Below are 25,349 nucleotides of genomic sequence, written 5' to 3' on the forward strand. Positions count from 1 at the left end.
CTACCCTTTGTTTTCATGCCACTCTGATAAATCATACGTGTAGATATGGAGTTTATAAGGTCAAAGATATTCAGTTGTTGAGTATGCACCAGATAGATTGGAATTTCTTTTAAAAATATTGCCTTTTTCCTTAGATCAGAGAGAACCAACTCGTCCGGAATAATTTTTAATAGAACAGAGGTATTCAGAAAATAGGAATTCGGTTTTGGATATGTTAATAAGTCACAGTGTATAATGACTGATATTAGCATTCTTGTCGAAACACAGTTACTTCTTTGGTAATGTCGGCACTGATCAGGCGGGTTTGAGACCAAGGTTGAATAAAACTGTAATATTACTTGGTTTTAGTGGATTCAGTGAATCGGGTAACACAAATAAATAGTATGAAGACATGATCGTTTCATTTACTATTCATTTTAGGGATAAACCCGCTAACAAGCACTCGGTTTTGAAATGTTAAGAACAAGCAGAAACGACAAAAACACAAACGAGATAAGGCCAGATTGAAGAGCAATCGTATACAATTGTGCTCAGGGGGAAATGCCACCCTGGAGATCACAACGAGAGACTTCCAATGGAGGCTTGTCCGTGAAAGCGGATTTAATGAAACGCTTCCAGGGGCCCATGTCATTTTGCGGCATTTGCCTTCCATTCGTATCATTAATCATTGGCTGGCAGCAGAAGATGAGAGATTTCATTACGGCACTACGATTTCCATCAGGTCGGACGTAACGCTAATAAACAAGTGACGATTTGATTCGCCATGCATCGTGTCTTGTTTCAGACTACACCATCCTAGTCACCCTTCTCCCCAGCTCGTTGAGGGTACGTATTCAGCTGCTCGGCATTCAAAAATAGGGGGCGCTGAATTCATTAGCCAAGCCCACAAATGTTTGGTTTGATAGAGGTAAGTATGCTCGCTTAGTAAAAGCGCGGCTGTTAAACACAGACTTGAATTAAGATGCTCTGTTTGTGTCTTTGAAGACAGCTAAGCTCCCCCGTAAAAACTCGTCCAAGAGGCTGGAAAATGCAGGTGAAATGGTGGAGCCTCTTATTCCGGCCACCCGCTCCTTGTGCAGATGTACCCCCCGGCCCTTTTTGAGGAAAACCAACACCTGTTTGTCAGGAGCCGGGTGTTCCAATTCTGCACGACGGGCGACGCACAATGGACAATGACAGAAATTGAACAGCATTCAAGGGAGATATAAATACAGAGAGACAGTAATTTCTACCACATTTACAACCCTTTTACTCGTTCTTATTGCAGCTATCCGCCCGAGTTGAAGTGCACCCCCAAGCGGCAAAAGAAAGACAGATGGTTGAATACAAATACGGAATGGTTTGAGGGGAACTACCGCTTCGCGTCGGGAGGTAGTCAAGCTGACCTACACCTCGGAACAAGTAATTCCCACTATTTTCCCGAAATAAATTATGCTGTATTTTTTTGACTACACTTCATAAATATTCAAACATTTTCCATTTCCATGTAATGATAGCGGGGCGCTCTTACCTGGGGGAGGCGGAGTGGACACATCGCTCGCGAAAAATTCACTTTTTAAATCTTTTTCGTTTGCCATCCACTTTTTATTGCACAATTATTTGGTTGTCTGGAGATTTGTGATTGTACTGGTAATCGTTTTGATGTCAACTTCGCTGATTTTGATCGTTTTTAGACTTTGGAAAGTCTTAAACCCGTGTATACTTGTATCGGCCATTTGTATCCGTATTGTATAACACTGTCGCCATCTTGCCAAATTTATCTTCGACGTTTGTCATTTTACTGCCTACTGTATTGGATCTTCAGTGACCTGTTGGCAATTATTTTGATAAAAAAAGGGAAGAGCAAAGATCAAGTTCTATGATTGCTTAGTCTTAATTAATGCCAGAAGTTTACGTGGTAAGGTTCCTGAATTTCATGCTTTGATTGAGAAAAATAAGCTGGACGTGATTTGTGGCACTGAAACTCACATGGATAGTACTATTTCTACCAATGAGTTGTTTCCAGGAAATTTTGTTTACAGAAAGGATCGTAACTTGAATGGAGGAGGAGTGGCTATTGCTATTCGTGATGAGTATGCTAGTCTTCCCTGCCCTGAGTTAGACTCAGATACAGAAATTGTCTGGGCTCAAATCCTCCTGCAGTCTGGTAAGACACTCCTGATTGGTTGCTACTATCGTGTGCCCAACAGTAAACTTAGTGAATGGATGAGTCCTGATTCTTCGCATCCAAAGATCTCGCAGAATCCACGTAGTGTTCCAACTATTATTCTGACTGGGGATTTTAATGCCAAAACCATTAATTGGGGGTGATGGAATCCAAACAGCGACTCCTTCTGAAGCTCATCTTATTCAAATTGCCAATAAGTCCTTTTTATGTCAACATATCAACCAACCTACCAGTACACAGATACAAAAGCAAGATCCTGGACTTGTTATTTAGTTCAATTCCGAATAGCATTGAGCATATTGAAGTTAAACCTGGCATAAATGATCATGAAGCAATTTTTTGTGTGTTCAAGACCAATGCAAAGCAAAAGCCCCGTCCTCGCTGGAGAATTTATCTCTACTCAACTGATTTTGATGGAATGAGGGAAGATATAATGATCGTTAAGGATAACTTCTCCAAGGCTCATACTGTTACATCTGCTTAGGCATATTGGACCGCATTCAAGTCCAGTCTTTTGTCTGCTATAGATGTGCACATTCCCTTTCGGATGTCAAAACCGCAGCAGAATGTGCTGTTGTTCAACAGTAAGATCAGAAGATTGATTAGAGTTAGAAATAGAATTCATAAAAAAAACATGAAAAATGCTACATTGGAGTCATGGGAGAGTATTAGGTGGCTGGAAAGCTCGTCAAACGGGAACTTAGATATGCATACCAGAGGTATGTTAACAAAGTGGTAGACAACTTGAAGGAGGACCCCTGAGGGTTTTGGAAGTACATTAAAAGCAAGAGGTCGGAGAACCAAGGTAGGGCCTATACCCACTCTGAGGACTGATGGAGTCAATCACGTTACTGATAAAGAGAAAGCTTGTACTTTGGCGAAGCAGTTCAAGTCAGTTTTCACTACAGAACATGTAGATAAGATTCCTTTTTATCTATCTGACATACCCGTTGTGGAGGATATCACCGTTTCAGTGGAGGGGGTGTTGAAATGCTCAAAGAAATCAACGTTACTAAAGCCAGTGGCCCGGATGATATTAGCCACAAGCTTGAAAGAAGCTGCTGAGGAAGTTGCGCCAGTCTTGTCTCAAATATTTCAGCAATCTCTCGATACTGGCGAACTGCCAGAAGACAGGTTGCTAGCAAATGCTTCTGCCCTGTACAAGAAAGGCGATAAGGCTACTCCTTCAAATTAGAGACTGGTTTCCCTAAACTCAATATCATGCAAGTGTGTTGAACATATAATTCACTCGCATATTAGTAGACGAACAGCTCGATTTGTTGTTCGTGGGTCAGCCGCTCGAACGCCGGAAACGTACAGCTGGTTATCACTGGTAGTCATGGGAAGCAACATGCAACATGACGCCGTTCGTGTACATGTAGCCTACGTCATTTGAGAGTTTGGATAACTGGGCCGAATTATTTTCTGTTTAAACAGGAACATTCATTTCTGTGTTAAATTGTGCAAAACTGCTTATTGTCTCCGGCTTTGTAAGCCATCTGTATTTTTTTTTTTACAGCTGTTCAAAAATCAAAATCTCACGAGTTTTTCCGTGTGTTCCTGTAAACCCTGACGAGGAGGCGGTGTGTGATCCTGTTCCGGGAACAGTGTTCTTGAGTCGTGTTCCCAACGTTTGAGCGCGAGAACAAGAAACCCGTGTCAAGAATAGGCCACCCGAACTCGATCCTAGTGTGCGCCGCATTCGTGCAGGAACCCGGATAGAAAACTTCTCACCGGACTGTCTTTCTCCCGCCGATGAGGGTGTACTTCAACTCAGGTTGGATTGGCCGTATGGCATCCTCTATCCAGTTTTTATCAGGATACTAGTGGCGCAAACCAGCGAGGCTCTGTGTATACGTAACCGCTGCACACAACGGATGCACCTCTACGGAGGCTACAGACATTAAAATGGAAAGATGGCCAGATCGCATTAAAAATACATGACCATTTAGCGATCTGAGCAGCGCCCAACTAAAATGAAAACCGTGGGCAAATTCACTGCTCGGTATAGGAATTCATACATAGGCCTAGTTGAAAATTTCCCTCCATAAAAGTTTATGGAACTTTTTCGATTGTTAAACTGAGAAAAAAACGCGATTTACTTCAATCCAACCCACGTTTTTTTCAAATTCAACAATGCAGTTACAACATTTAAAACCAAGACGTAGCAGAGTACTGTGCAAACAGGTGAAAGTATCCGTGCATTGCTACGCACTGAACGCAATTATACGGGCTGCCATAAATCGTTTTGCCGACACTTCTGAAAATCACGGTCTGCGTAATTTGTTTTCCTAGGAAGGTAAGGGATAATTATCATAAAAGGCGTGGTTAACGGCAAGCTCGATCGGGTTAATGGCACTTAGAAACTTAAGTGCTAAGGTAAATGTCGGGCTTTACTTTATCATGATAAAAAAATCCTCCAACCAACTAATTCCCCAAGAAAAAATTACTACCCTCGGCTTGATGGTTCTAAGAATAACGCTCTTGTAACAGAGCTACAGTACCATGTAGGTCGGCTAGAAGGACAATTTTGTTGTGTCGTTCGTGTAGGCCTACCCATTTATGATAACGCATGCGCAACGGTTAAGATACGCCCATTTTATGATAATTACCCCTAACCTTCCGGATAATTCCTAGGAAAAAATTACGCTGGCGGTCTATGTGTTTAAATGTTGGTGAGTGACTCGGACTGATTGCCCCCGATTTTCATTACTACGGTTTTGCGCACATTTTACTGGCAGTCAGTGCGTGTAAATGTCCGTGGGCACTACTTCACTACATTCATAATTTTTGACTGGTTAATATTAATTAAGACCCTGAAAATCATTATCTTTTCTTAATTTGTATTTTAAACAAAGTAAACAAAGTGAATAGGCCCAAAATTGCCTGTACCATAGATGCACGGACCAAATCAGAGCATTTCTCGGAACCATTGGACTGGATGGTTTGTAAAGAAAGACGAGAGGGTGGAATCTTCCACTAGGACTGCCTGCCTGTATTTCTGCAATGATCGGACAGAACATGGCCCTCCAAATCGCTCTACCTTATGATTTCGCAATGGAGTTTAGGACCCATCGTGACGTGTTTAGGGTGATCTCTGGGGAGATATAGGCCCATCTCCAAAGTCATGGGTTAAGCCACTGAAAAATGAAACGAAAATGAAAGATGAGGAAGTGAGCTTTTATTGGATATGTGTTTTTAACATCTGAGAAACTCGTGAGTATTTTCCTGATTTTTTGAATGGGAGGTATTTATCACCGTTGCCTATGGCAGCTTATTTACTGGTCAGCCACTGTGGACTTAGTGCTACATACGAGGGTGCACTGAACTAATTCAAGCTCCATTGAAAATAGTGTAAAATCAACCAAGTTTGGAGCCCCATGGCAGGCAACTGAAGTCCCTGAGGCCTCTCAAACAAAAATCAATGTGTTGTTTGGTCCTTCAGATTTCATTTGATTTTCAATTTTTAGTAGGTTAACCAATGAATTTTTTAATTATCCGCCCAAAACAAACTCACCCCCCCCAAAAGTGAATGTTGCCAAGCCCTCCCAGCGGCCATTTTTCAAATGACATCCCTCACCTTCCTGGGGCTCTTCTGACTAATTTTCAGTCCCATTTTTGTCTGCTTTGCCCCCAGATGGGTGCCCCTGAATCTACAGAGATGATTCTGGGCCATACTGACACAATTCCACCATTTCTTGGCCCAGACAGACCCCTCTTTTTGAAACAATCTCTGGGGGGTACTTTTTCTGCGCCTCGGCCTGGCGGAGAATTTTCCTTGAATTGGAACACTGCACTCACGAGAACACGTCATTGGAGGTGTGAAGTTGGGACCGCAGCCTCAATTTGGTGTTGATTCACGTGGACGCATGAGGTAGAGGCATTATCACAACCGGGCGAAGTAATATTATGGTAATTTACGCCAACGTCACCAAGCTGTGGAAGGTCAAACGGGACCATAAATTAGGCATATTTGAAAAAGGATATATATATGGACACAAGCATTACATCAACAGCAGGCCATATTGCACGAAAAGAAAGCAAGCTGAAGGTCGGATATGTCACAGACGCCGCACGGCATCAGAGATTTGGAGTTGAGCACACACAGAATTTAGTTTGTAAGGGGGGCATATAGGAAAGAGTCTTGAAGTTCATGTACTGTTGTCTTGGAGAACCAGATAGGCGCAAGAAAAAAAATGATGAAAAAAATATAGATGTACTCCATGACACATTTTAGTTTCTGTTTGCAAAAACCGTAACAAAACTGTTTTATATCCTGAATACATACGGCACCCTATATTGATTGTTTTTTATACATTTTGGTTGATTGCCAAAATACCATCACAGCCACAGGTTTATTGCAGCCATAAATATTTCAGCGACAATCATCAATAGGATAAGAATATCCCAAACGCTAAAGACAGCATTAAAAAAATAGAAACAAGGACAACAAATAGATTAATGATTAATCAGACACGGGCACAAAACAATTTAAATAAAATTGTGTTTGTGCTTCAAAGAAATATTTAAGACAAGTCGTGAATATTTATGTCCCTCCATGACCGCCCATATATCTCCGAGCGCGTGGCACGCAGAGATCAATTTCTTCGAGTTTACATAATCGTATTTAGTAGAGTAGAAACCTGTTCATTATTCAAAAGCCTGTACGATCCGTGTAGACCCACTCCCTATACTGAGCCAAAGGCCGCAGTCGGGCCCAACTGAGAAAAGGAGTTCAACAAAAAATCCCCAAGGTCATTGAGGGGGGGATGTGTCACTAAAATAAATGAACTTTATGTTTTAATGTTGTTCGCCAATTTCCATCAAGATTATGAATATTAAGTCGCCGTTGCCAGTCAGTTTGAAGCCACAGTGTGAGGAAAATTGGCTTAGAATTTCAGCCTGGTATTTAATTTTGGGTGCCTTCAATGTGTCTAACTCTCCGACGCAAGGCGCGCCGGTGCGGCCAGCGGCTAGCGCTTTAACGCAAGCCTTACTGCGTGATATGCACACCTATTGCATAATTCATGCAGGGAGCATTATTATAATAAGGCGTAAGGCCGGTTGTGATATTACCGCCGTATCTATTGGCTGTCTTTGGTCTAGATCCTAGCCTCTCGTGGATATCCGGATAGGCCTGACACCGAAGCACGATAGGGAAAGTCCCGTTATGTGAAATTCTCCTTCAGTCATATCCTCCTTACTTTGGCCAGATTTGTGACGATGTTTTGTGACAAGCAAGGTGGAAGAGATTCCTGAAAACGAAACACAATGAGTACGGGGTCACGGAGACAAGCTCGCGCCCATCATCACCCGAGGGCTACGGAGCACGACTTTCAAGAATGGGCAAGATTGCCTGGTACGTACTTGTACACGTGTGTAGTTGACATAGGGTAGGTGTACCTGTACGTGTACATGTACGGCCTACATGATGTTGAGTTCCCTAACATGACGCACTTCGTTTCCCTCGACTTTCTTCTGGCCGTACAGTGTTTGCAAACCTCATTGTTGAAGAACTTCATGGGAAGAGTTCCATATTCCTGAGGCAGCTATACGGATATCACTGATTTTTCCCCCGCAGTCATACTAATCAGCCATAACATCAGGGAACAAAAACACATAATGTGTCCTTAAAAAAGAGTGAAATGTAGACTAACATTAGTTAGCATGATTAGTGGAGAAAAAATATTGAAGCATGTTCTCAGACTGGTTTTCAGATCAGTGTCACTTTAGTCCCAAATTAAAAAATGGTGCCATGGTGGTGTCTGGAAATTAGCCACAAGTTCAGCGGAGTGTTCCCTGACATGGCACACTTGAAAAGTCTCAGAAAATCCCACATTTACATTTAAGAATTGCCAATGTACATGTATATCATGTGCTGTTCAGTGTTTATGGAATTCTTCCCATATTATTTTCTTATCTCATTTTAAAAGATTGAGTGTGTACTCTAAAAAAAAAATCAGAAAATCGTGCCAAAATAGAATTTTATTTGAACTTTGTAGCTGGTACAGACAAAATTACATTTGTTCTGCCTGTGACCAGCCTGTGACCTTGTAGTCTGAGCAATTAGGACTCTATCTACCAATCGCCCCTTTTAACATTGGACCACGTCCAACTGTTACAAGATGTGATTTGTAGATCCCTACTTGGTTGGATTAGTGACCTTGTGAGTGTGGCCACGTGCATGATACATAGTCAGTGGTGACGCCATTTGACTCGGGTTCTGTGTTCCATAATAAACAGAACCGCTAGAGCTGCAACTTGGAGTTAAAAACTGATTTATGGATTGATCGAGCAATGACCGTGCAAAGGACTGACTGACAGTGCAGGGCGACTATGCATTGCCTTCAGCCATGTTACTATGAGTGTGGGCCGATCATTTGAAGCAGGACGTCACAGAATGTTTATAAATCCTCTTATTTCTCCTTCCCGTTACTGTCAAACTGCATCCTTTACTATCCATCTGCTTTTTCTTCTGCTGGTGCCTGTACGTTCCTGTGCTTTCTGCATACAGCAATTGTCACCGTTAATTCATGTCATCCAGCCCTTGAAAAAGAGTCTGTGAATAGTCTTCCAGGGGCTGGCTACTCTTGGGGTGTCACCGGCTTGTGAATGTCTGGTTCAGAGTTGAGACTAGCAAATTTCTTGAGCCTCGTAAACTCTTTCTACCTCTGTTATGCAAGATGTGATTTAGGGCTGGGTACATGCATGTGTAATTTAATAGATCTGGGTGATTTGGGGATTGGCTTGCCTAATCTGGTAATGCTATTTAGTGTCAACAAGCGTCAACACAAATGAGTAGCCTCAACAAAACGTCAACAACTTGAAAATATCCTCTTGAGGTTTCAAAGTGGTTTTATCATATTTTACAAACTCTAACATGCTCCACTGTGTAAGAAAAACAGAAATGGATTTTTTAAATATTAATATATTATATATTAATTATTAAAATGAAATTTTTTGCAATATAAGGGGCGGCCGTGTTTCTTTTCTCTACCGTCCTCGCGAAAACAAGATGACGGCCGTTTTGGCTGCACGAGCTGAACCGACTTTTTCGCTCAATGTAGATGCCCAGTTAATATTATATACTTTGCACATATCTTTTTTTTTTGGCATAAATATGCTTGAATAATTTGTTGACGCTAGTTGATGCTTGTCGTCACTAAATAGCATGAGCTGCCCAATTTACCTGTAGCAGATAGACCAGGAAGTAAAAACATGCATATGTACAGTATGTACAATGTACATGTACCCTGTATTGGTGTAGGCTGTAGGCCCACCCAGACTAATCTGTGTACTGGTACCATAGTTTATTGAGATAGTGTAGGACCCAGGCTGATACCCTACTGGTACATGTACAGTACATGCACACAGGTTATTAGAATCATATAGGATTACTGAAGGAAGAAGCAGGAATAGGAATTAGTGATGAATTGACCCTCCTGCAATCAATAGTTTATTCATTATAATTGAGTACTGCTGTGTCATCCAGGCCAGATTACATGGAGTGTGTCATATCATAGAGCTACAACAGGTCTATGTCTGAGAGGCCTACAGGTTCGTAAGGTGAGCTCTCATTTCAGCTTAAAACCAGTTTATGTGATTGGTGCCATGAACTCCAGGAAATGTTGCTATGCTGTTGAAACAAACAGATTTTTCTAGGATGCATGTAGGCCCCGAGAGTTGATGTGACAGTTAAAGACAAATTTTGAGAAATACGAGGAGAAAATTATTCTCGAAGCCAAACAGAATTTTAAGGAAGGATACTGTCACAATGATAATTGGGTCGACAGTGTTTGATTCACAACGACTGACTAAAAGTCATTGGTAATGTAGTATTGATGAATTTATCGCGATACTCTACGACCATGGAGATAAAGTATACCAGTAACTCCATGCTACTACTGAAGACCATATGCTTTGAGAGTGAATACAGTCGAACACGATTACCACGAGCATGCTTGAGACGAGATCACGCTTACTACGAGCATATTTTTTCACTGCCGTTCAAAATGGACACATTCCTATGAGAAAAATTTACTTAATACGAGTTGTTCTTAGACGAGAACACGGACAAGACGAGCAGTTTTGTCTAACCTGCAGTGCCAAAAACTATTGTCCATGCCATTTTTATAACGAGTTCATTTGAAAATGCGTCTTCAAAAGCTTAATCCCAGTAAATCCTGATGGAGCACGTCAGTCATCTCTAATAAATTCTAATCTGCTCGGCAATTTTGCGCACGTGTTTTACCACCAATGACTTAGCAACTCTGTTCCTTGTGCCACTAGAGGGGGCTTTATTCAAGATGACAATGGGTGTGGCGATGTCGCAACATCACAGGAGTTTCAATCACAGCGGGTTTGGCCCAAAAGAGGTGTGTTTTTTTTATTTAAACCAAACAATGGATGAACCCCACTTGAAAATCTTAAATAGAACGGAAGTTTTGATGCCAAGGAAAACAAATGCACAAACAATTCTCATCAAAGACCCCACACGGTCAATGGAAAGAAAATTAAATAGGTTTTGGAAATTACACCCTTCTAAAGTTCCCTTCCTTCAGTTAACCAATGTCCCACATCCCCCTTTCAAAATAAACTCGCACAACCCTGTCACACATTAAAAATGAAAGTTACTGTTCCATAAATTAAAAGAACATTTCTACAAAATAGATTCCCTCCTGCCAATTAAAAACCAACAGAAATTCCCCAACTTCAAGGCCCTCTTACGTCCGGTCGTTACACACATGAGCTGGTTCTCAAGTTTACTAAACCTTTACTTACGTGCAACATCGGGCACCAGTTTCCAGGTCATGCTTCACCACGCTGTGTAGCGCAGCCGGTCACTTACACTTCTGTTCTCTGCTGTCGCTTCAAACAAGTAGGCGTATTCAAAACCTTTGTTTTATTCATTCATATCATATTGATAAATACGATCTAAAATTTATTAACACGTTAAAGGCTGGTACGTGTACATCTAATACTAATCCACTTCATATACATGTACTGTACCATTCAATACATTGCTGTAGTGTTCATGTATAACAATGCTTGCTGGTGCATGATGCCAGGCTTACGCTCTATGAATGTGATAGGTTGTCAACACCTGTAACACGAGGTTCACCATAAGACAAGGTTTTTTGGAGAGTCCCTGTTCAACTGTATATACACAGGGTGCAGGCTGGGTGGTAACTAAGGAAACATGTTTGAGAAATTTGAGTCTTCCAATTGTAGAGGATGGGGGGAAACAATGGAGAGACTGTCAGCATGGACCACTGAGGAAATTTATAGGCTCATAAATCTGTCACAAAGGCCAGCTTCATCACCAGCCTTAACTGAAAAGAATGTGGACAGAAATTGGAATGAGGATTGGATAATTATTATAGAGTGGAGAGATCCCAGCCTACAGTATTGGGAAAGACTAGAGTCGTAAGCAGTTGGCACCCCCCCATAAGAAAAAGACCAATCCAAAAAGTACCCCTCCCCCTTCTGTGCAAGCATGGAGGAAGGACACAGAAGGAGTTTTAACTCAGGCACATCAAAGTGCTCGATCATCGCCGCCCTCTCATACAAACAATAGTAAACATTCCAAAAATGCCTGATTACTACCTGCAGCTTAGCTGGACAAGTGGAGGTAGTAATATCGTAGCAATATTTGTGTTGTTTTCTTTGCAATGAACTGCAACTTATCACATTGACCAGGAGATAAATTATGTAACATTAGATTTACTTTTGCCGTTGTGAATAATTTTTGAAAGAGGTTGATGCACTTTTCCATTATCCATGCAATGTTTGTAATTTTTTTTGACACTCCAAAACATCAGTTTTCAAAGTCTTTGTACGAATTTGGCTAAGACTGACCAATAACATGTTGACCATCACAGGGCAGTTAAGTTCACGAAAAATAAAATGTGCCGAAAAATTTCGGCAATGATCATGGAGTACAAGGGGGCTTGTGGTTGTGAAACAGGTGGTGTGTAGCAAGCATTCGCTGCACTTTGGCTATGGGAATACCGGGCATGTCAGAAAGCGGTAATTGGCCAGATGTTATAGCTCGGGCAGTTTAAACTCCATGTCCTTCCTCCATGGTAGAAGTACATAAGGCCAGCCCAGCTGTAGTTGGCAGGGTTGTGAGACATTTCCATCTCTCTGTGTCTAGCCAGTGTTGTAGTCGAGTACTTTTGTCCGAGTACCAAGTACTGCCGAGTACTTTGACTGCCGAGTACAAAGACAGGGCGAGTACTTTGCCAGCCGAGTACAAGTACTGGTTTCCGAGTACAAGTACTTGCACTTCCGAGTACGAGTACAAGTACGAGTACTCTGAAAATGGTACTCGAGTAGTACTCAAGTACGAGTACCGAGTACAAGTACTACAACACTGGTGTCTACATCTCTCAACAATTTATTTCTACTTCTTCTTTGGCTCTGGGTAGTATTTTCAGTGGCATCCATCAAAGAGTTGATCTGTTTCACCCTTGACAATAGCAATAACTGCATTATCCTAGGTTGTGTGTGTAACAAACAAAAGGATTAGGCATAAAAGATATCAGCCATCTAAGGCTCCGGGAACAGTCATGCACTCCAGTGATATGGATTGCACGATTGCCTGATCATGTTCACACGGCTTCCGGTGCAAACTGAATGAGTCTTGCTAGTTCTCATATACTAGACTTCATGAATAAACATTGGCTCAAAAACAATAAGTGACAGAAACAACAAGCTGCATCCCAGCTAAACAAGTGCAGACAGCAAGGTCCAATCTCATCGAGCCATTTTAGCAGAAACACTTCTGGGATATTTGATGGGCCCCCCATCTAAAAAAAACCTGTTATGCTTACCGTTTCCCTTTTTACCCTATTTTGACGGTGCGACCCGAAAGTTTCCTGGGGAAAAAAATGGGAAAAATTTGAAGTTGGAAATACAGAAAGAAAAAAAAAAGGGGCGTATCTACTTTAGTTTGAGTGTGTTTGAGAAAGGTTCATGCATGCATATTCCAATACCTTTTAAGTGTTGTACATTTCATCTGAAACGAATACCACCTGACCGCGCTTGCTTGAAATGTTGGATTGAACTGTGCACTTCCAAGGGAGCTGAGATGGTTTTTATGGGCCTGATGGATCGGGTTCTTGGATAAGCGTGCACTGTAAGTCAGTGTTACATGGGTAATTCCAGAAATCAGGGGTCCGAAAGTGTGACATTTCTGTGTCCCAGTTGCATGTACATCTGACCTTTGTTATTTGGCATGGAAATATCACTGGAATTGATTTCAAGCTATTACTCTCTGTTTGCAGGTAATTTGCATTAATTCATCACTCTTGGAAAGTAGAAAATGTGTTCTGAACTTACAAAATCGCATGTCAGATGTGACATGGACATGGAAAAAATGGGCCCCTACTTTCTGGAATTACCCACATGTGTTTCCTAAATTTAAAATTATTATTAAAAGGAAACATTTGGTGGCAAGTGGAGGAATTCAAACACCAGGGTAATGCAATTATCAACCAAGACCCAGGAGGGGCTATCCAGTTCTACTCTATGGCATTGGGTATTGACGATGATCCTAATCACCCCTTCAATCTCCTGACGCCACGAGAGAGGGCAACTCTGTATAGCAACCGCTGCACAGCCTGGACAAAAATCAGGAATCTGGGGCAAGCCTTTGAAGACGCCATGGCATGCATCAGTGTGGATCCCACTTTCCAGAAGGTGAGATCAGAGAACTGGCTCATGAACAGTTTCCATACAAGTCAAATTAATTTGAATGTTGACAGCTTATTGCTTAATTTAAGCGACTGCTTTTTCTGTGTACAATTAGAACCATGTGGTCTTTATGATATGGCAATGAATCGCTGTATACATGCATATAAGGCTCTTTTTACTGGTAAAGATCATATTTGATGAAACAAAATTCTTTATCAAGACTGAGTTTTTTTTCACTGTGCAATATCAGTTGTCTTTCAAATTGCCGTGTGCTGCACCACCCTTCTATTCCACATGTACATGTACATTCGTGTGTGTATATACTTGAAATGAATGCCATTGTGACCAGTATACAACACCCCAAATAAAATAATCTCAATTGTAAGCCATCTGCTTATATGACATTGTCAGTGATGGTTGTGCTTGAACAATAAATGAATAAAAAGTTAGTCAACTTCAGAGAGGTTTGTCAGACTTTGTGAAGGGTTTCCTTTTTTGGGAAATACAGTAAAACCTTGTTAAATCAAACTCGGCTAAGTCGAAAGTTCGCTTGTCTCAAAGTGATGCTTTGTTCCTGCTGAAAGAACAGGCATTTGTGTACATAAATGCATGTACCTCCGTAAGTCGAATTACCTGCAACCAAAATCCCGCTTAAGTCAAAGTTTTTGTGACGCTGATAAAAAAACAAAAAGGCCGCCAAATTGTCTCACAAGTACATACATGGGACCACGAAACCACGGGCTGACTCATCGCTGCCAAGCACACATTGTCTTTTCACTCCTGATCTGCTTGCATGGCAGGCCTGCTGCACGGCTCGTTTCATAAACCATGTCACACCATAACCACAATAAATCCAGGCTTTTGGGCTAGCCTGATTGCCATTGGAAGACCCATGTGCGAATGGACCAATCACTGCCCATTTCAAAGGTCACGGGAGCACAGCAAGTGTCATAAGAAAAACCCATTTGAAAGCAGACCCGAATACCGAATGTACATGTAGCATGCATCACGTTGTAAACATGATCGACGAAAAGACCAAAGATTTTCCACATGAAGGTACACCTTTAAAAAGTGATGAAATGTATATTTATTGGTAGAAACAAAACTTCTAGACAGAACAACAATGAAGAATCTCAGCAAAGTGATTATTTATGAGCAAAAATGTGCCATGAGAAAGAATAAAAAGCAGAAAATAGCCACCGAAATGATGCTACCATGGAGCGAGTTTGGAACAACTATGTCTACATATGTGTATACATGTACATGTATTGGCTCCATGGCTGTAAGACTTTCTTGAACTTGAAGTCTAGTTGACTTAAAGTTTTACTCGAAATCCTTGATTCGAGTTATCAAGGTTTTACAGTGCAGCGAACATAGTTCGAAGTTTGGATACTTGGTCGGGTATCAGATATCCAGGTACACATCTCAGCCTAAACAATGGACTTCATTCAAGGAAAGGCAAGAAAATGATCCTAGCCATCCCGATCCGTCAGTAATTGGAGCACCATCCAATTTTGTTTTGACTTTTGGCTTGTTTACGAAACTAAAAGTTTTTTCTTCGGTTTGTACTTATTCTGACGAGAATTAGTAGTGCATACTTTCTACCGTGTTTGTAGGACCCACCAGCTCTGGAGATCTCACAGGTGGTCATGCAGCGCCCAGATGTTGTTCTAGAGTCCAAAGGATCACAGATGATAGCTCTTTAAATTTCAATCCTCCCTCCCCTCCCATCCCGAAATTCCTCTCTTGTCAGGGTTACTGGCGGGCCGCCACGGTGATGAAGCAGATGAATAAAGAAGATGAGGCTTTGGAGGCTCTGATTGACGGGTACCCCAAAATCCTCGGCAGTGACAGGGAGGCAGTCAATTTCCGCGTCAACTTCATCTATGAGATCACAACTCTGACCGTTCGGCTGTGGGGTGAGTGTTGCCCACATTCTAAGCAGGACAAAGGAATGTTTCAAAAAAGGGGGCCCAAACTTTCCTGAAGTTGTGCCCAGAACTGGTGTTTCTCATCACTGTTGGCTTTTTGTGTTTTGTTAAGGGAATAAATATGTGCTTGGCCAGTCTTTAACATGTGTCACGGGCATTACTTGCCTCCAATCTCCTGAGTTGGCCCAAGCACATACATGTATTGCTTCCCATTCTTAAATACTTTTATTAGCCAGAGAGTCAAAGAAGTCAATATATGATGGATTTCCAGCGATTTTTGTTCTAGAATTTTACTTTCATTTTCCCGAATACCTGGTCCATTTTATGGTACATGTATATTCCTTGTGCAAGTTGTCCATAATAATCTCCTTATATGGACGTGGCACATGTGTGGTGAGTCACATGCACGCAGACTTTTGACCAATCAGAATCAAGTAGTCTGTCTCGTATCCGGTTGCCAGCATGTGATTTATGCAGTAGGTATATTCACTTCTCAGCGGGCATTATCAAATGTTAATACATGGTCACGTTGCCTATTCTTGAATAGGGAGACTGTCTGAGGCATTTATGAATAACATTTCCAGTGTTCCAAGCCTCTGAGTAAAGGCCCGAAATACAGAGCTTGTTTTTATAAATCGGAAGGAGGGTAACCCATACAGTGGATTTTCAGCCATGGTATGTTAAGAGGACTCATGATATCATTCTTCTGACCTTTTCTGCCAGGTATCATGTAGATAGCATTACCAGTAGAACTATAAAGGAAAAATGCAGTGAAAATTCAACTCAATGTATTTCCATGCACGTTAAAATACAGTGTGCATTACAATAGCAGAGAAAAGATCTAAATGCTCCTTATTGAAAATGAGAAGGACGTGGTTGTTTTTCCATTCACAGAGAATCCTTTCATCGAAACTTTTTTGGTGGGTGCTGTGTTTCTTTTGTCACACAAAGACACTCTTGTCTACAGAGCATAAGAAAATGCATTCAAAAACATTGTCCTTCAGAATTTCCCACCAACAAAGTTTGGAAGAAAAATTTAATACTGCTCATTTCATTTGTTCAGACACGCTGCTTAGCGCAATAAACAAGTACGTGTAAAAGTGGAACTCATTCAAAACAAAATTAAGAAATGTGTGGTATTAGTGCACAGAGCTTTGGAGACACTGTTCTGTCTTGGGGTGAAGTTATGTTTTGGCTCATCAATATGGAAATTTTCATCAGCATAAAAACTGAAGTGTTGAGGTCTCTCCCCTCTTACTGCTTCAAAGGAGGCAGAAACTTAGAGCGATATTGCCAAAAAGCTTTCCCACATGTTTCCAAGTCATAAGATTTGAATTACATTTACATGTCATGAGTGCACGATTGGTTTAGTGAATATCAGAGTATAAATTATTCCTTTTAAAAAGTTGGCAGTGCAGCGACCTATTTTGGAATCACTCACATACAGTATTATTTGCAAGAGTTTATCATTTTGAAATTGTCACATTTGTCTTTGGATTCTACTTTAAATCACAATTTGGACAATTCGAATTCTGTGGAATGCAATTCCAGCTGCCCAGAGTGGAGTGGTCATTTCCCCTAATGAACAGTGTTTCTGCTTTCATACCACAAATACGAGTTGGAGTTTATCCCACCAAATGCACATATTTATGTAGTACACATGCTTATTTAATTTGTGAAATGCGTGCATTGGACATGGACGATTAGTCACATGACATGTACATTGTGCATGCCCGTTGAATAGTCAGGGTTAAATTTGTTGTTTCAAGTCAGGCATGTTGCTGGATGTCCAAGTACATGTACATGTACAGTAGGATGGTGTTTGAACCAATTTAAAAAGTTGACTGTGGGTTTAACTTGTAACCCGAGTTCCTGTTTCTCAGCAGGGGAATTTTTCAATCACATGATTGCACAGTGTAGTATAATAACAGGTCATGTAACACAGGAAGACCTTGAGTTTCTAAATATTTAGTGATGTGTATAACTGAACATACATTTCTTGGCTGTGGGAAAACCACAAAATGAGAAATAGCAATACATGAACTGTCATCCACATATGCAGTGTACAGCACTGCAATGTGCCCACACAAATGTCCAACGTGTTTGTGTCTAATAGTCTTTTGGGGCTGATTTTCATGATCACGTGAGGTGAACAGATTCTTTTGTTACATTTTGTTTGCACAAAGGGTGGTGCCATTTGTAATGCAAACCAAAAAATACCAACCTCTTCGCCCCACCCAAAAAAAAGTGAGCTCAGAGTGAACATGAGAAATCCAGAAATGATTGCTAACATGTACTTTTGATTTGCAGTGACGTACAGATTTGCAGTGACATACTTTCATTTTGATGGTATTTTTTTGCTGATTTCACTCTAAACCAAGAGCACAGATCTGTTTCAAATCATTGTCACATTTGCTAAACCCCTAAAAAACAAACAAACAAATTTCCGCCCAAAAGGAAAGACAGAGTGGCTTTTATTAACGGGTGTGTGCCATTCACAATAAACAGCCAGATTTGCCCCTCCAAAATACTGAACTTTGTGTTGATGTGGAATTTTTGAGCCGTTTGGACAACCAGGAAGTGAGAATGGGAATGAACATTTAAATCAGTAGACATCTTGAAAAAACTTTCACACATCCTTTGCACGTATCGATGTTTGTAACTCTTCAATCACAAATCAGAACTGCATTGAGAAACTCCATAGAGACATATCAAAAACATTAATGAGTGAGCATGGACATGTATGTGGTCAACAACACTGTTACATTTACCGGTATGAGAGTAGAATTGAACAAATACAGAATTAAACCTCATGAAATCCTCTAATGTTTGTAAATGAAATCATTTTGGACATGGTTGATTCTGCATACAGAAAAAGGCAGTGTGGATAAAATATATGAAATGTTAGAAGATATAAAAGTATCTATTACTTTATATTCCTCAACATAATAGGACTACCCTACTTGTGTGAACTTAAGCACATGTATGCATATTCAGTGATATTCTTGGTTTCCATGGCCTTGCAGATAAGTGGAAAAAATCACAGTTCCTGTTCAGGCTCCTAGATATCCCCACGTCTGTGTGGACGGAAGTTGTTCAGCGACTTGCCAAGAACAAGGACTATCATGTGAGTTTTTGTTCATGTTTTTGTGAGAAAGATTTGTTTAAGTTCTGTCCCCCGCATGGTCAGTTGTTGCTTGACCAGAGATTAATTGCAGAGAGTTCTCTTGATCCAGGTGAGAACTTTTCAATTTTGGGAAGAGGGCACTCTTAAAAATGTCATAGACTTTCACGGACAAAAAATGTTCCCTAAAATGATTTTGAAATTCTTTCAAGTAGGGATAGGAACCCTTGATTCAGTATGCAGAAGTCACGTGTACCAGACAGATTTTTTCCTATTTTTTCTTTGTGAATGTTAATGAGGTTGTAATGAGGAATGGTTTTTCTTATTTCGTTTAATTGGGGCTCGTTTCAAAAAGACTCTGTGTACTGTCAGCGAATGTTCTTCCGCGACCCTGTTCACTCATGATTGACCAGTTAATGAGGTGATCTTGGCTGGGTTGCTTTGTTATGTTAATATACCTAATAAATTATGCATGAGCTTTGAATGTACATTTAAATACTACAAAATCAGTGAACTTCGGTCTACTCCAATTAGTAGAGATTTTGTAGGCCTGTTTTTAGAGCCATAGGTAGGTTTTTACAAGTACAAGGAAAACGTGTTCTATGAATACCACACAGAGGCATATAATTGGTTTTTAGTAGCTGGGCCTATTTCTAGATTATGAGCTGCAGCCGAACCACCGAATTGAACCAAAAATCATCAGACATGATGCTTTCGAACCAAACCGAGCCGAGCCAAATAAGTTGGTTCAAATATTCGGCTTTTAATATGGCATGGCATTGATAGCAAACGGAATGCATGCAAGAAAACTTGATAAAAAAGGAAACAACAAACAATGGAAAACAAGGGATGCCGCACCCGTGCTCGGTACATGTGCGTGCTGTATATGTACAGTGCAATGCTGCTATAACGAACAGCTAAATGTTCGGTACAGTGGTCGTTTGGTATAGCGAATTTAACTGCCGAACGTTTCGTTGCCGTGTTGAATAGCGCCCTCTCTTGTCTAACCGAAGTGCACCCTCTTGTGATACCTTGGTTTGCTGTTTTCATGATGTTTTGTTGTTGGATTCAAGTTTAAGGTTTCGAGAAATCTATCTGTTAAGTATTTTTGTTTTTTATTTAAACTTAAGTCAAAGAATTGATATCAAGTTTATCCTAAAAGTCGTGAAACTACCGCTTAGGATTGATCAGCGGCGCCCTCTTTAGACTTTTGTTAGTGCAATGCCACCGTGCGCGTACGTACGGTTTTTTCCGCACCCAGTCATATGGAGTCGCAAAACCAGTGTCTATTCAATACCGTTGACAACTAGTGGCTTTCCCTTCTAATCCTTGGGGAAATAATGGCCACTTGTCACTTTCCAACATAGAAAACACCGACTGTTTTATCATGTTGACGTTCGGGAATTACAAACGGCAACTGAACAGTGTTCAGTAGGTTCTGTGCACAAATTATTGGGAGCCAAGGACGATGTTCGATACAGCTGAATGTGTGGTATAGCAGTGTGTGGTATAGCCGCGTTCCACTGTACATGTATGTACAAATCTACTGCACAATGTATGTACATGTAAAGTAAACTTATGATGGCCCACATCATAATATCACACAATGGTTGTAAAATGCACGTGCTGAGAATTAAGTAATAATCAACCACGAACATGCAAGGTACTGCACTCCAATACATAACAATGCTAAATTCTCACTACATCCATGTATATTCAGACCAACATTATGTGAGCCAATCTCCAATAGCTACGCCCCTGCACTCCATATTCGGTCAATTATGTCATACGACCGTGCAGAATGAATGATTTTAAATTGTTTGCAAATCTAAATTAACAACATGCTGGTATCTTTTCGGAAAAAAAGGCAGGTGCAAAATCACCCCTTTGGCCACGTGGAAACTGTCCTGGGAAAGATGCTGACTTGATATAGCCATAGCGCAAGATATAAACAAGGTTCTTTGAATGTATCCAATGCTATAGTTTGATAGTTGAATCAGTTTCGTCAAAAATAAACAAAACATGATTTCCTTGAAATTGGATCTTGTGCCCTGTAACTTAGGGAAGTCCCATTTGAGCATGTTGTTTTTCCTGTTTCATATATCCTACGATAATTTTGTTGAGTCAAACGTGGTTCAAATAAAACAACAGTTTTGGTTGGTGAAACACAGTCAGCAAATGTCACTCCTCCGACAGTAAGGCATTCACGTTCCATGCAATTGTAACTCCCCAAAAAACTGTAGGGAAACAGTTAAGGGAAAAAATGTGTTGAAATCAAAGTTGCTTGTTATAAATGTATTTTGTACATAGCAAGCTCTCCGATGTCTCAATTTGCACTGACCAGTGTACATGTGTGTACATGTACATGTCTGAACCAAACCGATGTACACACAAACATGGTTTTTGGCCTAGGCTGTGCTAGAAGTTAGCTGTGCTTTGAATCACACCTGAGTTTATGGTAAATGGCTGCAGCCGCTGCCCTGTGCGCCTCACAGGTGAAGCCAAATAATTCTGACTCTTGATTTCTACCTTGGTGTATCCACAGCAACAGTGTTACCTAGGCTACAGAGCCTGACACCTTAGCTTTTTTATATTCACTTATGGGGTAATGTGGACTGTGAATTACGGTAAAATTGGGCAACCTTTAAGAACCCTTAGTGCATTTATTTTCAGAAAAACCTGACATTTACAGCAGTAACCTGCATGTCTTGAAGAAATAATGATTTACAGAAATACACTGTAGATATCTGTAGGCCTACGATGCAATTATCATAAAACATGCTGTAAAAGGAACAAAACCGTGCTTCAAATGAATACAACAATAATTAAATGGGTCAGAAATTCACACAAAATGTATGGATAGCACTGTGTTCAAAAATTTCATCACAATGATTTAGAAAGTAATGTTTTTAATACCTACATGTACATGTACTTTTTCGTGGAAAGCTAGCTTCCGCCATCATACTTTGGACGGCCAGTGAATTTCTGTAATAAATCTTTCTCCTGCCCATGATCAAATTTTTTTCCCAACCTTAATCCTTCCCTCAAAGGGCATGGGGAAAAAATAATAATTACATCAATCTAAAACTCAATAAAATCTTGCTGAGAAAGTGTTTTTTGACAGCATCAAAGCGAAAGAAAACATGGGGCTTCAAGGAAAAAAAGGCTACCAACGAAGTATGAATGGATGCTAATGAAGTCAAAAAGTGTTTGAGAAGCCCACGTGAACTGCTGAGGCTTAATGCCGGTGGTTTTATGAACCAAGCGCTTCCAACATATTGGCCTCAAAGAGATCCAAACGGCAGTTAGTCTGTGAACTTTGTGTATTCATTAGTCCGCTTACTCAAAGTACCTAAAAATTAGCACATTGTTAGACGATGTGATAATTGTTAGACGATGCAAATAAGCTTGGAGGGCTCGCTGACAATCAGTTGCCAAGGGCCAAATTTAGTCTGTGACTTCAGCCGAGTTCACGGAGAGTCAACTTTGAAAAGAACTTTCGCATTATTCTGTTTCCAACCTCATTAACAGTTGGAATTAGCAAAGTAAGTGTATTGTATGAAAATTTTTAAATGCAACTTAAAGTTGGTTTTGGAAGAGGTATATCAGTCATCCTCTGTCTAGTTTACTTGTAAAAGTATTCACACGACATCACTTTTGAAGTGCATCGAAAGTCTTTCCATTACCATTAAACTGCTCTGACTGATTTTAGCTGCGACAGAAGTTTGAAAGTTGGAATTCCAAGGTCAAAACTGCATTGAGGGACTTTGGGACTCGATATGTCTACTTTCTCCATGGCCCAGTACCTTCTAAACGTATAATTGAATGGCTGTGCGGTGTCTGCCTAATTAGAATAAGAAACTGTCCCTTTTTTTGTCAGGCTTTACGGCTGGTGTTCCTTCGTGGTGGTATTCAATCAGGCAAGACGTACGAGATCGGCAAAGGTGGTGCTGCCACCGGCTGTGACACCTCAGCCATTGACCTCCGAACCATAGTCCGGTAAATTCTGCTTTTGAAAGAAGTTCCCATGAGCGGATGCCAAGAATATTTTTGTGAGATGATTTCACAGTTGAACTTGCTTCGTTCTATTTTGTAACTTTCCATATCTCATATTGGTTATAATGTGGTCATAAAATCTCGCACTTTGCTGCGTTGAAGTGTGTTACTCATGTTAACTTGAGTATCTTCCTGAGCATACAAATGGTACAAATGCGACCCGATCGTGAGTGGGAGTTAACTCTCAATTGGACAGGGAGTATACCTGGTACTGTGCACATCATCTTAAAATTTCAATATAGCAGAAAGGTAAAGGTTCGCTGTTTGCACATTGTGATGTGAAAATAATGCTCTGCCTACATTTTTCTGAACAAGTTAGTACCACATGTGAACATGCCAGAAGGTCCCCTTCGAGGGATTTGTAATACGTGTATTGTAACATTTGAAAATGAAAGTGTTGTAGAAAGAAGTCTTGACATCAGGGGTTTAGCTACCATACATATTGGTGTATATGTATGTAAGCTTCCAAACTTGGAAATTTAGTCAAATTACGTAGCATAAAACCTTAGGTGGAATGTAAAATATGCAGTGATTTCTACTGTAGAAAGAGCACCATAAGTTTCTATATTTTTCATGCTTTATCAGTTACCGGTATGCCCTGCCCTACAGAGTAACATTTGTAGCGGGTACTTCCGAAACCAATTTGTTCACGTTTGTCTGCGTACAGCTTTTCCAGCCGCTCTGTGCATAACGATTTGTTCAGAAAATTCTGAATCGACCGGAAAAGACCCGGAGCAGTAACCTCACAAGTGCCGCTGTACACGGGTGGATACGAATGTGATTTTGTCTTTGGTGTCATGAGTTCATGGTTATCACTAAGCGCCATTTTTTACTGTGTTTTCAAGAGAAATAATAAGTTTTATTATATTTACTAAGGCGAAGGACTAACTCGCATAATACTGGTACTCAGTTCCTCCACCTCTTAGAGTACTTAACTCTCCCTCTCATGAAGAAGAGCACAATACTAAACAATACTGAGGGCAAAAGATTACTGTACGCTACTCTGAGCAAGGAAGTGGGTATTGTATTTATGGCTTGAAGAAAATTATCTAAACCCCTGTGACATGTAACTACTGCAGCAACACTTCTTGCAAAGCCCTTTCAGTCGGCATAAGTGAGCCTTATAAACAAGATTTTTTTCAAAAGGTAAATCCCCTCATGGAAACTTTCAGTTGGAAATCAGTTGCTCAACTAACTTCATGTACGAAATGGAATCTCTTGCAGTGATCTCTTCAATATATACGACAACTGGAGTATGCACTTGGTGCTCGAGCTGCTCAAGCACGGGTCAAAGGTCGAAGGTTTGAGCCAGAAGGAAGGGGACACACCCCTGCACTGTGCTGTTGAGAATACACTGAGAACTGGTGAGTACACATGTCAATTGATTTTTCTTGCAGCAGGTGTCGTGTCTCCCCCATACACACTCACTCTGTAGGTAGGCAGCTGTTTGAGAAAGTGGAGTTTTTAATCTATTTCCAAGTTTAGGATCAATTCAGTAAGATAGGGGCATGAAACTGCCAAAGCCTGCTGTATGGTGGGTCTGTTTCAAGGAGCTGCTTCAGTACGGAAATTCACAAAGCAATAGTGGCAATGCATTGCTGGACAAGTTGGAGTGACTACTTCAGTAAACTCGGGCCTTGACCTTAAGCTTTTCTGTAATAAGCCTGCTGGGCAAATTAGCCTATTTATTTAATTGCCTGCAGGAATTTTCCCCCGCCCAAAATGGTCATTTTTAGCAAAGGTAACTTTTAAAAATTGTATTATTTCAACTGTTACTGTGGAGTCTTGCTGTCAATTTAAAACTTAAAAATGTGGAGGATTCAAAACTTCGAATTTTTAATAAACAACATGTACAATCAATGTCACATTTGTTTTTTTTAAATCTTTACAAATACGATCATTTTGCTAGTTCCGGATTGCAAACATTATTCAGTCAGAGTGCAACTCAAAAAACCCTCAAATTCCAGTGAAATGTGGTCAATAGTCCGCCTTATGTGTTGGAGAAAATACAATTTTGTTTTCAATATTCAATCTTTTAATTTGGACTATGATCGACGAAAGTGACAACACTCTTTTTAGTTTTGGATCGGAAAACCAGTTCTGGATCACTTCAAAAAATTCTTTGCGCATAATTGTAATCCAGAAAAATATCCATTTTTCAGCCTGAACCACAGTAACATGCTGATTTTTCTAATGAAAACAATTTCTTAATGTAGAGAGTTTCAGCCAATGGTGAAATGCATGTGACAATGGGAGTTTACGAAAGAGTTCAGCTAGGGTTGTTTGAATGTGACTTTTACTTTGTGTGCCCATTGCTAGAAAGCAGTTAATGAGTGGTTGAACTAAAGCTGAAACTTAAACTTGTGACTGGATT

The 25,349-nt window shown here is 40.5% G+C and overlaps 1 protein-coding gene and 1 long non-coding RNA gene across 4 annotated transcripts in view; both read left to right on the top strand.

Annotated features, from left to right (window-relative positions):
- The window catches only part of LOC110983437 (uncharacterized), a 48,889-nt gene extending 46,926 nt beyond the window's left edge, over nt 1–1,963 (top strand). The window contains exon 5 of the long non-coding RNA XR_015424643.1: nt 1,268–1,963. This is a non-coding gene — a long non-coding RNA (uncharacterized LOC110983437). The remainder of the gene's footprint in view (nt 1–1,267) is intronic.
- A 5,323-nt stretch (nt 1,964–7,286) lies between these two features.
- Nucleotides 7,287–25,349, top strand: part of LOC110983457 (TPR and ankyrin repeat-containing protein 1-like) — a 59,587-nt gene continuing 41,524 nt past the window's right edge. For all 3 annotated transcript variants that reach the window (XR_015424862.1, XM_022242727.2, XM_087134911.1), the window contains exons 1-6: nt 7,287–7,526; nt 13,611–13,870; nt 15,618–15,783; nt 18,822–18,922; nt 22,800–22,918; nt 24,200–24,339. Coding sequence is in view for 2 of the 3 variants with exons in the window: in XM_022242727.2 (XP_022098419.2) it covers nt 7,439–7,526; nt 13,611–13,870; nt 15,618–15,783; nt 18,822–18,922; nt 22,800–22,918; nt 24,200–24,339 (874 nt within the window). In the remaining variant the exon portion in view is untranslated. The remainder of the gene's footprint in view (nt 7,527–13,610; nt 13,871–15,617; nt 15,784–18,821; nt 18,923–22,799; nt 22,919–24,199; nt 24,340–25,349) is intronic.

The sequence above is a fragment of the Acanthaster planci genome, linkage group LG03 (assembly GCF_054643075.1).
Source record: "Acanthaster planci isolate LZ-2023a linkage group LG03, COTS_SCS, whole genome shotgun sequence".
Lineage (NCBI taxonomy): Eukaryota > Metazoa > Echinodermata > Asteroidea > Valvatida > Acanthasteridae > Acanthaster > Acanthaster planci.